This window comes from Lycium barbarum, chromosome 8, assembly GCF_019175385.1.
Source record: "Lycium barbarum isolate Lr01 chromosome 8, ASM1917538v2, whole genome shotgun sequence".
Classification (NCBI taxonomy): Eukaryota; Viridiplantae; Streptophyta; class Magnoliopsida; order Solanales; family Solanaceae; genus Lycium; species Lycium barbarum.
In genome coordinates, this window is record NC_083344.1 from 20,231,013 (window position 1) to 20,244,982 (window position 13,970).

The 13,970-nt window shown below is 39.7% G+C and overlaps 2 protein-coding genes across 2 annotated transcripts; both read right to left on the bottom strand.

The window, feature by feature from the left end:
- Positions 1-293: 293 nt before the first annotated feature.
- LOC132606024 (cyclin-dependent kinases regulatory subunit 1) lies at positions 294-2,937 on the bottom strand. Its single transcript, XM_060319320.1, has 3 exons — positions 2,607-2,937; positions 2,448-2,508; positions 294-812 (listed from the first exon to the last, which is right to left on the bottom strand). The coding sequence occupies exons 1-3, from the start codon at positions 2,657-2,659 to the stop codon at positions 684-686; spliced, it is 243 nt and encodes an 80-aa protein (XP_060175303.1). The 5' UTR covers positions 2,660-2,937; the 3' UTR covers positions 294-683.
- A 2,333-nt stretch (positions 2,938-5,270) lies between these two features.
- On the bottom strand, positions 5,271-5,684 carry LOC132607746 (NDR1/HIN1-like protein 3). The gene has a single exon (XM_060321831.1). The coding sequence runs from the start codon at positions 5,682-5,684 to the stop codon at positions 5,271-5,273; it is 414 nt and encodes a 137-aa protein (XP_060177814.1).
- Between the last annotated feature and the right edge of the window lie 8,286 nt (positions 5,685-13,970).

Below are 13,970 nucleotides of genomic sequence, written 5' to 3' on the forward strand. Positions count from 1 at the left end.
CCGAGATTATTCTATCCTACCACTCGTACCAAAATGATGGGATTAGCTATCTCATATAAAAGGTGGATAGCCAATTCCATAGTATCCTTGTCTATCCCATCTTGCATACCAAACAACCCGTAAGATTTGAGCATTCTCCCAGCCTAATGAACGTCCAGATCCCGGCCCTGGTTCACAGGAGGAAAGCAAAAGAAAGCAACTATAGTTTCCCTATAATCTCTTCACCTCCATATACTTTATTGACATAAATCCCATAAAAAACATATAGATACATCAATTAAAACACCAGAATATTCTTTTGCACAAGAAAATAGGACTAAGCACAAGACACCACCAAGTGATAGTGATTTCTGTGCTACTTTATCATATACAGGCATCAGAATCCAGATTAAAAAAGACATTGTTTTTCTTGAGCTAAGCTCATCAAGCAGAAAAAGACACTGTTTTTCTTGAGCTAAGCTCATCAAGCAGACGAACTTACAATACCAAAATATGCCAATATAACAAACTGCAAAAGAACTACAAGTGTTGATCGAGACATTAGCTAGACATCCAAGCAACAGCAACATAAAACTGCTCAACTAATAAAGAGCAAAGCATTGCCGGGTTTAGCATACTAGAAGCAGATATTTAGCTAGACATTTATATAAGATACGTTGAAAAGAAACAAGTAACATGTATCTTCATTGGTTCTCTTGTTGCTGCTGATAGTTGAGTGGCCTCCTGAAGAGCATGATGTGTGGCTCGGGTCGATGAACAGCATAGTGAACCCATCCTCGACTCTGTTGAACTCCAATTGCCCGCCACTCATTCTAACAGTTCAAAGGTATAACATCATGATTAGCATACAAGTACAATCCTAAACAATCATATAAGATCATGAATAATACAAAATGTTAGCACGCCAATAAAATCCTAAACAAATTATAGAGTTCTTGAAAGCATTACTCCCTCCATTCCAATTTAAGTGGAGGTTTTTGACTGGACACAGAGTTTTAGAATGAATGGAAGACCTTTGAAACTTGTGGTCAAAAGTAAGTTATAGATATTTGTGTGACTATTAAATCATATCATTAAAGGTAAAATTGAAAGTTTAAAGATAAAGTACTACTAAATATAGAAATGTATCATTCTTTTTTAGACTGGCTTAAAAGGTTAGAATGTCACACAAATTGGGACAAAGGGAGTAATTAAAAACCAAAGACCCCCTTACAACAGCAAACGAAAGAAAAAATATGTTTGTTGTGAAACTATTCGGCAGTTTGCCATGTGAATCCTCTATATCCATTATGTTCAATCTGAATTGTTATTTCACTACTAAAGAACTCGTCCTTTAAACAAACTAGGAATCTCTATTATCACACTTATCACTACACTAATGATACAAATATCTAATTTAAATAGGAAAGATTGTTGACAATACCGGACCTAATGCTAGGTGTCCAACACTACTAAAACTTTTATCCCAATTGATTGGCATCACCTGTGCTAATTTTGCTTCCCTTGTGTCGTGTGTTATTTTCCTGTATTCTTAATCGAAATTATTAAAGTAGAATCTATAATATTTAGACAGATATTAAACAAGTAATGCTAAAATTCCGAGCTCACAGACTGCACTATGTGTCCTTAAAGAATCTAATACCCTCACTGTTGCCTAAAGTTTCAGATTAATTCCTTACAGGATAGGACGGAATGAACCGTTATGTAATAGTGGGACTTCAAATTACAGAACTTCAGGCGAACTAAAAGAATGGTGCAATTCACACTTGACACTTACTTTTATTTTCGAAAACAATGCAGGAAAATAAGGGAAGAAGAATTCGAATTTTAATGTTCCAGTACGTAAAATCTAAAGAAAGGCCTCTAAATTTATAGCCAACAAAGAGGTGAACCTAGTGGTTTTTCGGTAAAATGGCGGTGTCTTTATGAGAAAAGGCAGTGTCTTCTCAAAAAAAGGCGCGAAAAATAAAAAATAAAACCTCCATTAACACCAAAAACCCAACATCCTGCTCTTGTTAAATCCCACAGATTTTGAGAAATTCAATAACCCCCATTAATGACCGAAATGATTTATGTAGCACATGAAAAAATTAAAGTATCTCCAATGAAAAACCCATACTGCTGTATCATTCATTCTCTATTAATCTTCCTAAATTTCACAGTATCCCGAATAATACTCTCAGGGGTCGTTTGGTTGGGGAACAAGCGATTGTTATCCACCCTCCCACGGGGATAAAAACAACACTACAATCCCGGGATTACTAATCCTGTAATTAGTTATACTATGAATTTATCCCAACCAAACGTGAGATAAACTCAACTCAAATTTAATTCCGGGATTAATTCTCTCTTATCCCTCGTAACAAACGAGCCCTTACAGCTTAGCTCATTAACTATGCGAAATCAAATAATAAATATAAAATTGAAAGCAAAATGTAAAGACTCACTTCAGACAACAGACGGTTCTTTGGCAGCCATTTCGCGACTTCAGGAGGAAGAACTACATGCCTGCAAATCAAAAACCCAACAAAAGAAAATAAGAAAAAATAAAGGGAGTCAAAATACAAAATATAAAAATAAAATGACCAAATAAAAGATATACTTACCTATACTCGTAGGTATCATCGAAGTACTTATCAGAGTACTGGATCTGACCCATTTCTCACTGAGAAAAATGAAACAGAAGAACAAGTTTAAGAGATTAGTGATAAAAAAAATCCGGAAATTAGCCAAAACCCCTAATTGTTTAGAAAGGGAACAAGTTAATTATATAGTGAGTGAGTGAGTGAGTGAGTGAGCTGGAAATAAACAAAAAGGTTAATTCCACTTTAAATAAAATAAATTTAAATTTCAAAATCCCAACTTTTCCCCCTCTACCGTTTAAAATAGGGTGTAGTATGGAAACAAAGAAGATGATAAAAATGGTCTCTTATGTTTAAAGGTAGGTTCAAATTAGTTCTTTAAGTATGAATTGAACAGTTTTGGTGTGAAAACACAATAAGTCAATATAACACAATAAGTCAATATAACATTTTATCCTACCGGTCTGTTAAAAAAAACATTACTGGTCGTGGTTGTATTGAAGAAAAGATAAAGAAATTCCTTGAACTAAGCTAGCGTTTGGCCATAGATTCCCAAAAACAAAATTTGAAAAACTTGATATGGATGAAATTTTTCAAGTTTTGAAAATGTGTTTGTCCATAATTTTTCAAAACATATTTTACTTTTTGTTTTGGAAAATATGAAACATTATTTATACCTATAAGTTACGAAAACTATCAATAATACCCAACCATACAAAACATACATACTTGCTAATCTCAAATTATGCAGAACATGATATTTGAATAATAACTGCTAATAACACACTTATTAGCTACGACAATTCAAATTACAATACAAAAATCTATTTTTATCTTCGCAGCAATTTTCTACAAGCAGAACAATTTTCCCTAGGGCTTCTTCTTTTACTGTTTGAGCATAACTTAGCTCGTTTACTTTATAAAAGAGATTGTTTTAATTGTGGAAACATGTTAGATACAGATTTAATAGAGGAACAGGTAGATAGAATTAGTTAGGTCATAAATGGATGGGGCTTTTTTATAAAATACAAAAGTTTGGGGCAGTTTTTAAAAGTTTTGAAAAGGCCAAAACATAGATCTTAGCCCATAAACATGTTTGAGCCATAATGTGAGATTTGAAGATCTGTTTTCAAAATCTGCCAAAATTTTATGGCCAAACAATTCAAAATATGCTCCCAAATCTATGGTCAAATGGGAGCTAAAACAACAACAACACACTACAAGAAATGTGAGTTTTTCTGACGAATATTAGTAGCGACTTATTTAGTCGCCACAAAAGATGATTCAGTTGCGACTACAGGATGTTGCCACAAAAGGTGATAGTTTTAGTGGTGACCCGTGTAATCGCAACAGAACATAATATATTTTTTGGCGACTAAATCCTTGTCGCCACAAATAGTTCGAATAAAATCTGGCTGAAAAGGTGGTGCTTTGTGGCAACCTTTCAGTCGCTACTATTATTTTGTTTATATTATGATTTTGTGTGTAGGTTCAATGTTTTACTACTGATAGTTTTAAAGATGCTGATTTTTTGGTCCACTATTAGTACTAAATAGATTCCAATAATACTTTCATATATAAGTGTCACGACCCATTTTAGGATCGCGCGGGCATCTACCTTTCCCACCTCGGTAGGCGAACCCTCACACAATCGTAACTCCTTTCCAATAATAAAACAGGATTCATTCAATAATAAGTCATAAACATAATCAAAAGCGGAACTAATTCTAGTACAAGAGCAACTAAGCTTCGAAGTACAATATTCAAGTAGATAAATAAAACTCAACCTCCATTTAGGGATGAAGATGATGGAGGTATTCAAGATAAGCACCGCTCATCTTCCAGAAACTCTCAAATCAAGCTATCAACCTGTAAGACTCTATACCCCGAATGGGATGTAACAAGAGTAGTATCAGTACAATACTAGTACTGTTAAGCATTATAGGCCGACAATAGTTAGATCACGCATGCAAATAAGGAAATGGAAAGATAAGCATGCTCATAGACAGATACAAGTCAACAAGTCCAAGTAGTACAATCAATTACTAAATGATCTCTCAAATATTTCACAAATCCAAACATAACCTAATAATCACCCAATAACTCAAATATCCCCGAAGATCAATATCAATCCAAATGACAATAAGAACATATAATGTGTATGCAAATGGAATGCAATGCAATGATACACACATGCTCCGGGGGGACGATGTCCACCTCTCGATAGTCATGACCCATGGGGGACCGCTAAGTCCATGTACCGTTATTCTGTATCACACAGCCTAGAATGACTCGTCCATCCAATATCATAGCTAACCACTCCGTATCACACAACATAGAGATGGCTACGCAAATATAGTAATGTCGAATGAATCATACTTACCTCTGTCATCACCATCTTCCAATATCAAGATCAAGACACATATATCATGGGTGTGAGAAAGTATGTCATGAAATGAGAATATCATAAATAACATATGGATTTCAGTCAATTCAAAGCTCAATAATAGCCTATATTAAGTGAAAAGAATTTCAAAACCACACATTCAAATTAAAATTTCCAAGGAAAAATAAAAAGGATTACAATACTTCATCAAAAAAGAAAAATTAGGAAATAGAATAAGAAAAGAAAAAAGAATAAACAATTCGCATCATACAACAAATTCAAAAAAAAAAAAAAAAAAAAACTTATAAATCCAAGTCACAAGGGTAGGTCTGAGAATTCTTGGTTGAAGAAACAGGCACACTAGGGCTACACGATAACTTCACCTTCCTATGACTTGATTTCCAAATTCCCACTTTGAACCTTATCTTAGCTCTAACTTTAATCTCCACCTGCACGGCTCCCGAGGTCCTCTCCGTCTTCAGACCGCGTGCAACGTCGCCGTATAGCGCCACGTCTTTAGCCGAAAGGAAAAGGTCCAAATATGTCACGTTACGACGAGGCTGAAAGAACGTTTCCGCGTTGTTGAAAGCAATTTGTTGGGAGTTGTAGAAAAGCTTCACTTCAATGATGTCGTAATAGATGGAAACTCTGCTGTTTGGATTGTACGCTTTTAACGTGAAGTTGAAGTCTCCATACAAATGGTCATTTTTGGTCATGTTGTAGTTATGGAGTGAAGCATTTTCGATTGAGTAAATGGGTCGTCGTGGCTTCACTGCTAGCCAAATTACAAGTATTGTTATACCAACAATGACAATTAGGGTTAAGAGTATGAGGGCTATGCATTTTACCGGGCTTAATCGCCGCGGCATGGGGGGAATGGGAGTGGCCATTATATTATGATGGTGGAATGAAGAAGTTGCTGGCAATGGTCAAAATTCAGATCAACTATATATTATATACAGAAGAATAATAGGAGAATGTTTGTTTTGAGAAGCTAATGTACCCTTTTCTAGCTTTTTCTTGGTCCATTAAAGAAGTTAAAGGTCATGGAAGATAGCGATGTTGTTTTGTTCTTTTCCAAAAAGCTTTTTGGTTTCTTGAATGGAACTCAAGAGATCTCAAGAGTTGTCAATTTCCAATATAATGATCCAACGAATATGTTGTTCTTTTACTTTTTTCTGGAATAACTTTAGTTATGCTATTGAAATATGGAATTTTAACTTATATGCACAGCGCGCGGGTGGGAAGGATATGCATCATAATACCTGCATTAAATCCTCAAAAATACACTATTTGTTTTTTTTTTTTGCCTGAATAAATATTAGCATTGCTTATAACACCTTTGGTAGTTTTTTTCCTTTGTTAACATAAATATTACTCCGAGTATTATTATAGAGAAAATACATAAAATCCCGGCTAAACTTGTCACCAAAACTCACTTTAGCAATGTTACTTTACGGACATTTATATACTCGCTTATTCTTGTTTGAATTGAGTTTAATTACCCCCTTAAAAATAAAGAATCAATTTTGTTATTGATGGTGTTATACACGCGCCGCCACATCAGAATTCTACTAATTTTAATTCTATTGTATTTAATTTCTTTTTTTTTTCAAAGGTTTTCTTTTATTAATTATATTTTTGTATACGGTAAAAACCGGATGCGAGTGTCACGACCCAACCCCGTAGGCCGTGACTGGCGCCCTAGTTGGGCACCCTGACGTACTCATTCAATCGAATCACACACAAATAGCATATACGGCCATAAATACTATATGCCGTCTCAAACTATATCAAACTGTTCAAACACACCTCAACGCAACCGTATGCGGATATATATATATATATATATATATATATATATATATATATATATATATATATATATATGTCAAAAAGCCAGAAGGCTATCAAATGTATCAAAAGCCGACAAGGCTATCAAATGGCACAACGCCCCAAAACATATACAGAATGCACGCCGACAAGGCTGCCATAACGAGTGGGATCATACAAACACACTTGTACAGAAGTAGGCACACACACCCACAAATACGTCTACAGACCTCTAAACAGACCAACCGAAACATATGACGGGACAGGGCCCCGCCGTACCCCTGAACAAATATATACATACACAGCGAACGAATATATACCAAAATATATGCTTTGAAATGAGAAGAGCACTCCAAACGGCAGAAGAGGGTGTCCTAGACTAGTGGATCACCAAACTGTGCGTCTGTACCTGCGGGCATGAAACGCAGCCCCCGAAGAAAGGGGGTCAGTACGAAATATGTACTGAGTATGCAAAGCAGAAGATACAGAAACAAATTTGAGACATAAACAAAATAGTGGTACAGAAAATAAGTACAGATCCACTATATCAAAATGTTTAATTTTCAAAAATATAAGTCATGCATAGGGTATAGAAGAATATGGTCGCCCGCCCGTCAATGGCGCCATAACACAGCATAACACCAGAGAGTTTCAAATCTCCATATTCCCCGTCACATATCATAACACAGCATAACGCCATACACAACATAACACCAAATGTAAATGGAACATAGCCCTCTAACGAGTGGCTCGATGAATCATAAACACAACATAACTCTGGAGTATATCAAAGTGCGCACGACAACAGAACCGGCCCGGGACTCGGCGAAAGGGATAACAGAATGCACGAGTAGAGTCGTGAGTAGTCATATGCATAAAATCATTATCATAAACTCAAACATAAGTAAAATGATCATACTTGAAAATCGAATCATAGTCATAACAAATTCTTTCAAAGGTTCTTCGAATTACATGAAAGAAAGTCGCGGGACCCACGGACGGGCATTTACCCGAGTCGGGCCCGCCTATGGAAAACATATATATCATATGTCATATAGACTCCTACAAAAATATTGAGGTAATCCGAGCATTTATGTGCAAGACATGACATTCAAGAATTACGAAATTCCTTAAAGCGAAACCTTTCTATACAAAGTTCGGAATGCGACTATTTCAAAGACGTAACGGTTCATACTTTTATCAAATCAAACATAAGAGTGCCAAGGAATATATATAGATCATATCATGCTCGGATTTCGAATCATAGGATTTTCCTAAAGGCTCGTAATCTAGCCTATCCGAAACTAAGGCATGCCAAAAGAAAGAAGGATTGGGCTTTACATACCTCGAACGCACTCCAAGCTAGCCGATCTAAAGTTATTCCCAATCTACGCCTCGGGCTCCCCAAGGTCTACAAATATGCCAACGAATATCCCATATTAACCATAGGCACTTAAGCAATTATTTATTCCAAACTAACTCTAAATTCTACAGAAAATTCGGCAGCATTTCCCTTGTAAATAGGCCAACCCGAGAATTTAACTCGCTCAAAATCAACAACAACAACCACAATAACCAACCTAGCAACATCGATAATCAATTCGAAAGGCAAAATAACATTAATATCTCTCTTTTACACCATTCGACAACTTTCCAAATATTCAATTCAACGACTTACCTTCAAGCCAACATCAACGCTTATACATTCAAATACTAACCCAAACCCATACTAACAACATTCAAGAACATTCTAAACAATTCACATAATATTTCTAACAATCCACAATATAACGATATCATTCTCATAAAATATACAAATTACATCAACGCACAATAAGCCTTAAATCAGCCCACACAATCTCAACATCAATCTTGAGTCATTAAAATGCTCATTTCCGACTAGAATTCATAACGACGACAACTAAAACGCTAAGCGATATTAATGCGGTCTTCGGCATATTATATGACCCACATTCGTCCACACTACACATATACATATGTTGATGGTCCTCATAAATAAAGATTACATTAAGTGCACCAAATTCTCCAAATCAGTCCGCACATTTACCATATACATTTTGGGACATTAAACTCTCATTTCCAACATAAAAGTCATCACAACAACCATTTCGACGCTAAGCGATATTAATTCATTCTTTGCTACAAATTGGAGGCTATATACACGGCTACATACCCACCTATATACATACATCGATAGTTCTCATTCATTTCTTCACCCTACAACAATCAACATACTAAATAGAGTTAATTCATCACTTAGTCACAACACCCATTTACACAACTTCACACACCATACACGACCCAACTTCCAACATACTACATTTCATGATTTTTCATCCATATTGACATACTATAATATGCATACAACATTTATAACACATAAACAAGATTAGAACTCACCTTTCTTCTTCAATCCACAAGAAGGCTAGGGTTTACGATTCACAAAACGGATGACTCAATCGCTCCAACGACACTTCCACGCTACTTAGGGACCTCAATATAGTGGGTTTGTACCAAAGAATAAATTTTTGAGAAGCTAGAAATGGGGTTGATTTTTCTCCCTCCTTGGCCGAGAGCTTCAAGTTGAAGCTCTTCAACTTTCTTGATTTTTATTTTAAGTGTACAATGATACAATATGACTTAGAGGTCTTCTTTTAAGGCTCCACAAAATATCTCTATGTCCTTGGCCCACACAATGTGTTGGACCATTTAAAATTGGCCACACAATGTGTGGGACCATTTCCATATACACGGCCACAATGGCATTTTTGCACAACATTTTCAATTCCAATTTTATGAATTGTGGTCCCAATTTTTCCTAAGTGTTCAATGCCCACAATTTCATATATAACTCATGTCTCAAAATAAAATCAAAGGTCAAAAGTCCCGACTTCAAATCCCGGAATAGTCTTGGCCTTAAATTATCATAGTTAATCCGGGTTGTCCCAAAGTATAAAAATACGGGACGTAACAGCGAGGAAAACTGGTGGAGCGAGGGGACCGACTGATCTGCCTTCTTCGTCATTGGAACGACCAAGCCCGGTGACCCGAGCATTCGTGGCCGTTGGTCCGTATAGCCGTTGGTCCGAACAGCCGTTGGTCCGAGTAGCCGTTGGTCCGTGTGGCCGTTACACTCGAGCCACGTGCCAGTAGCGTCCTATCATGGTCAACTACCCACCATGCGTGTGTCAGACGGCGCCGTCAGTCTAATCCCACCAAATCCGTGCAGAGTTGTCCTTATTATTATTATTATTATTTTATTAATTCATATTGGATGAAACCCATGGAAGTCACACTATAAATAGGGCATATCCCCCTCTTTTGTAAGGGTTGACTCCATTTACTTTCCAAGAACATTTGTAATAGAAGAGTTCATATATATAATCTCTCTCTCAATATCTGGTCCGATCAAGGCTATTCATTTTCATTTATGTTGTGTTTCTTCCATCAAGTATTTCGCATTGTTTATCAACATTTATATTCATAGTAAATTGTCATCACTAGCCGTTCTATCAAAGAACTCTTATATGCATATTCTCTCTACCTAACATTCATCAAGACCCAAACACATATCCTATACCCACTTACAAATTTGATTGATTATCCGAATTCGGGGTAAACAGTTTGGCGCCCACCGTGGGGCTAGGATAATAGTGGTTTTTTTTATCTTGATTCCAGTCATATTCATCAAAATCAAAAGCATCCCCCGTCCGCTCCCCCAAAAACGGACCGAATGGCTGGCATCGAACAATCTGGTCACGTCAACAACGCCGAGATTATGGCAGAAAATGAAGGCAGCGAACCACGAGCATTGCCGAACCCCGCTGATCCGAACCCCGTTGATTCGAGGGAGGGCCTCAACCGGCAAAATACCGTGGAGCAGGAGAATGCCGCCCTACCGGCCACTGACCCTCTAAATACTCACAATTCTGTTACTTTGTCCCGAAACCAGGGCCGGAAAGAACCGGACACACTGGGTGACAATGTTAACTTACGTCTAATTTTCGAAATGCTGCAGGAACAACGAGCGGCAATAGCCGAGCAAGGACTCGCGATCGCCCGGTTGCAAAGAGGAAAAGAGGGAACAGAGCCGGAGAGGACAAAGGGTACTGCCGAAACCAGAAGGGATGAGGCACGAGTGGTCGAGAGCAACGGCTCCGGAGCTAGTTCTTCCACCGAGGTTCTGAAGATGCTCGAGACTTTGGTGAAACGGGTAGACTCGACCGAAAAAAGGGTCGAGACATACAATTCCCGAGTGGACCAGATCCCGGGGGCTCCGCCATTGCTGAAGGGGCCAAACTCGAAAAGGTACATCCAAAGGCCTTTTCCTCCGAGCGCGGCTCCGAAACTGATCCCAAAAAGGTTCAGAATGTCGGACATACAGAAATATGACGGCACAACGGACCCACACGAGCATGTGACCTCATATACTTGTGCCGTAAAAGGCAATGACATAGAGGAAGATGAAATCGAGTCAGTGTTATTGAAGAAATTTGGGGAGACTCTGTCGAAGGGAGCGTTGACATGGTACGATCATCTGCCCGAGCATTCGATCACTTCCTTCGAAATGCTCGCCGATGCCTTCGTGAAAGCTCATGCCGGTGCCAGAAAGGTACAGGCCCGAAAGGCGGACATTTTCCGCATAGCCCAAAGGGATGACGAGTTGCTCCGAGAGTTTGTGAACCGGTTCCAAAGAGAACGAATGGAGCTCCCTCCGGTCCCCGAAGATTGGGCCGCACAGACCTTCACGAAGGGGCTCAATGTTCGAAGCTCGACGGCTTCATTCAAGTTAAAAGAGAACCTGCTGGAGTACGAGGCCGTGACATGGGCTGATGTCCACAATAGATACGAGTCGAAGATTCGGGTGGAAGATGATCAATTTGAGTTTCCCCCGGGGTCGGTTAGTACGAGCAGGAATTTTGAAAGACTAAAAAAGGGGAATGAAATGAAGACCGAATCGTCGAAGAAAAGATATCGGCCATATTCCCATTCTGAGAAGCTAAATCTTAGGACGGAGAAATCGAGGGATAGCCCGAGCCACTTCTCCGGATGGGGAAACAAGTGGACCGAGCGCCCATCGAACAGTCGGGGTCTCTCATTCAGGAGCGATGCCGGAAGCTCCGCTGGCACCAAGGACTTACCGAAGATATCAGAATACAACTTCAACGTCAACACGTCAGGCCTAGTCTCGGCCATTGGTCGTGTTCCGGACGTGAGATGGCCAAAACCTCTAAGGTCGGACCCGGGCCATCGGGACCCGAGCATGGTGTGTGAATACCACGAAACCCATGGTCATAAAACCGAGGACTGTCGCCAGTTGAGAGAAGAGGTAGCCCGGTTACTAAAGAACGGTCATCTCCGAGATCTGCTGAGCAAGCGAGCCAAAAGTCATTACAAGGAAAGGGAGGCGCATCGAAGGACCGAGCTGGTGGAACCCCAGCATACAATCAACATGATAGTTGGGGGTGTCGATGCCCCTCAGGGGCCGGTAATGAAACGGACAAAGATTTCTATTGTTCGGGAAAAACATACCCGAGATCACTTATCCGGGGGCTCCATTTCCTTCGGTGACGAGGACACAGAGGGCATCCTTCAACCGCACAATGATGCGTTGGTAATTTCTATACTTATCTTTAAAACTAAGGTTAAACGAATTTTGATTGACCCAGGTAGCTCGGCCAATATCATCTGGTGGAGAGTGGTCGAACAGCTAGGCTGCTTGATCAGGTCGTACCGGCAACCCGGGTGCTCAGCGGGTTCAACATGGCAAGCGAAACCACAAAAGGGGAGATCTCATTGCCCGTAAACGTCAATGGCACCATTCAACAAACTCTGTTCTACGTGATCGAAGGGGACATGAAGTATGATGCATTATTGGGCAGACCCTGGATACATAGCATGAGGGCAGTACCTTCAACGCTACATCAGTTGTTGAAATTCCCCACCCAAGAGGTGGTGAAAAACATCCAAGGAGAGCAGCCCACAACAAAGGAAATGTTCGCAGTAGAGGAGGCGGTGCCCCGGCCCAAGGAGCCGGCTCAGGAAGAAAAGGGTATAACCGGGGGGGGGGGGGGGGGGGGGAGTTCCCCCAATAGCAATCAAAGAATACCGGGCCAGATCCAGTGCATGAAGAGGATGATTTCGGGGTACCCAGATCTTTTGTCATGCCGGATGACTCGGACGTGACCAAGTCGACCGTAGAGGAGCTGGAGCAGGTCATCCTGTTCGAGTACTTACCGGACAAAAAGGTATACCTGGGCACGGGGCTTACCCCGGAGCCCAGGCGCAAATTAATTGAGTTTCTTCGAGCTAACGCCGATTGCTTTGCATGGTCGCATATAGATATGACAGGTATATCACCGGAGATGGCATCTCACAAACTCAGCTTGGATGGGAAGTTTCCCCCGGTTAAGCAAAAAAGAAGGCCCATGGCGGAGCCAAAACACGCCTTCGTAAAAGACGAGGTAACAAAGCTTTTAAAAATAGGTTCCATCCGGGAGGTGAAATACCCGGATTGGCTTGCCAACGTAGTGGTGGTGCCCAAAAAAGGTAATAAATTTCGAATGTGTGTTGATTATAAGGATTTAAAGAAGGCATGCCCGAAGGATTCATTTCAATTACCTCATATCGATAGAATGATCGATGCGATGGCCGGGCATGAAATGTTAAGTTTTCTCGATGCTTACTCCGGGTATAACCAAATTCGGATGCACCCGGAGGATCAAGAGAAAACATCCTTCATCACCCGTTATGGGACTTACTGTTATAACGTCATGCCTTTCGGATTAAAAAATTCTGGTGCAACTTATCAACGCCTAGTTAATGGAATGTTCGAAGAACAAATAGGGAAAACGATGGAAGTTTATGTTGACGATATGGTCGTTAAGTCCCTGGAAACAGAGGACCATTTAAAGCATTTGCAGGAAACTTTTGATGTGCTCCGCAGATACAACATGAAGCTCAACCCGGAGAAATGTGCCTTCGGGGTAAGGTCCGGTAAATTTCTGGGTTTCACGGTGTCAAACCGGGGAATTGAAATCAATCCGGACAAGATCAAGGCCATCGAGGACATCGAGGTTGTGAACAACATAAAAGGGGTGCAAAAGCTCACTGGAAGAATAGCGGCGCTGAGTCGCTTCATATCGAGG

What these genes read in the sequence shown, in the direction of transcription:
- LOC132606024 (XM_060319320.1), bottom strand. Translation starts at nt 2,659, where the DNA reads ATGGGTCAGATCCAGTACTCTGATAAGTACTTCGATGATACCTACGAG. An exon ending in GATGATACCTACGAGTATAG is followed by an intron (nt 2,509 to 2,606) that starts GTAAGTATATCT and finishes TTTGATTTGCAG; the next exon opens with GCATGTAGTTCTTCCTCCTG. An exon ending in AGAACCGTCTGTTGTCTGAA is followed by an intron (nt 813 to 2,447) that starts GTGAGTCTTTAC and finishes TTGAACTGTTAG; the next exon opens with AATGAGTGGCGGGCAATTGG.
- LOC132607746 (XM_060321831.1), bottom strand. Translation starts at nt 5,684, where the DNA reads ATGACCAAAAATGACCATTTGTATGGAGACTTCAACTTCACGTTAAAA.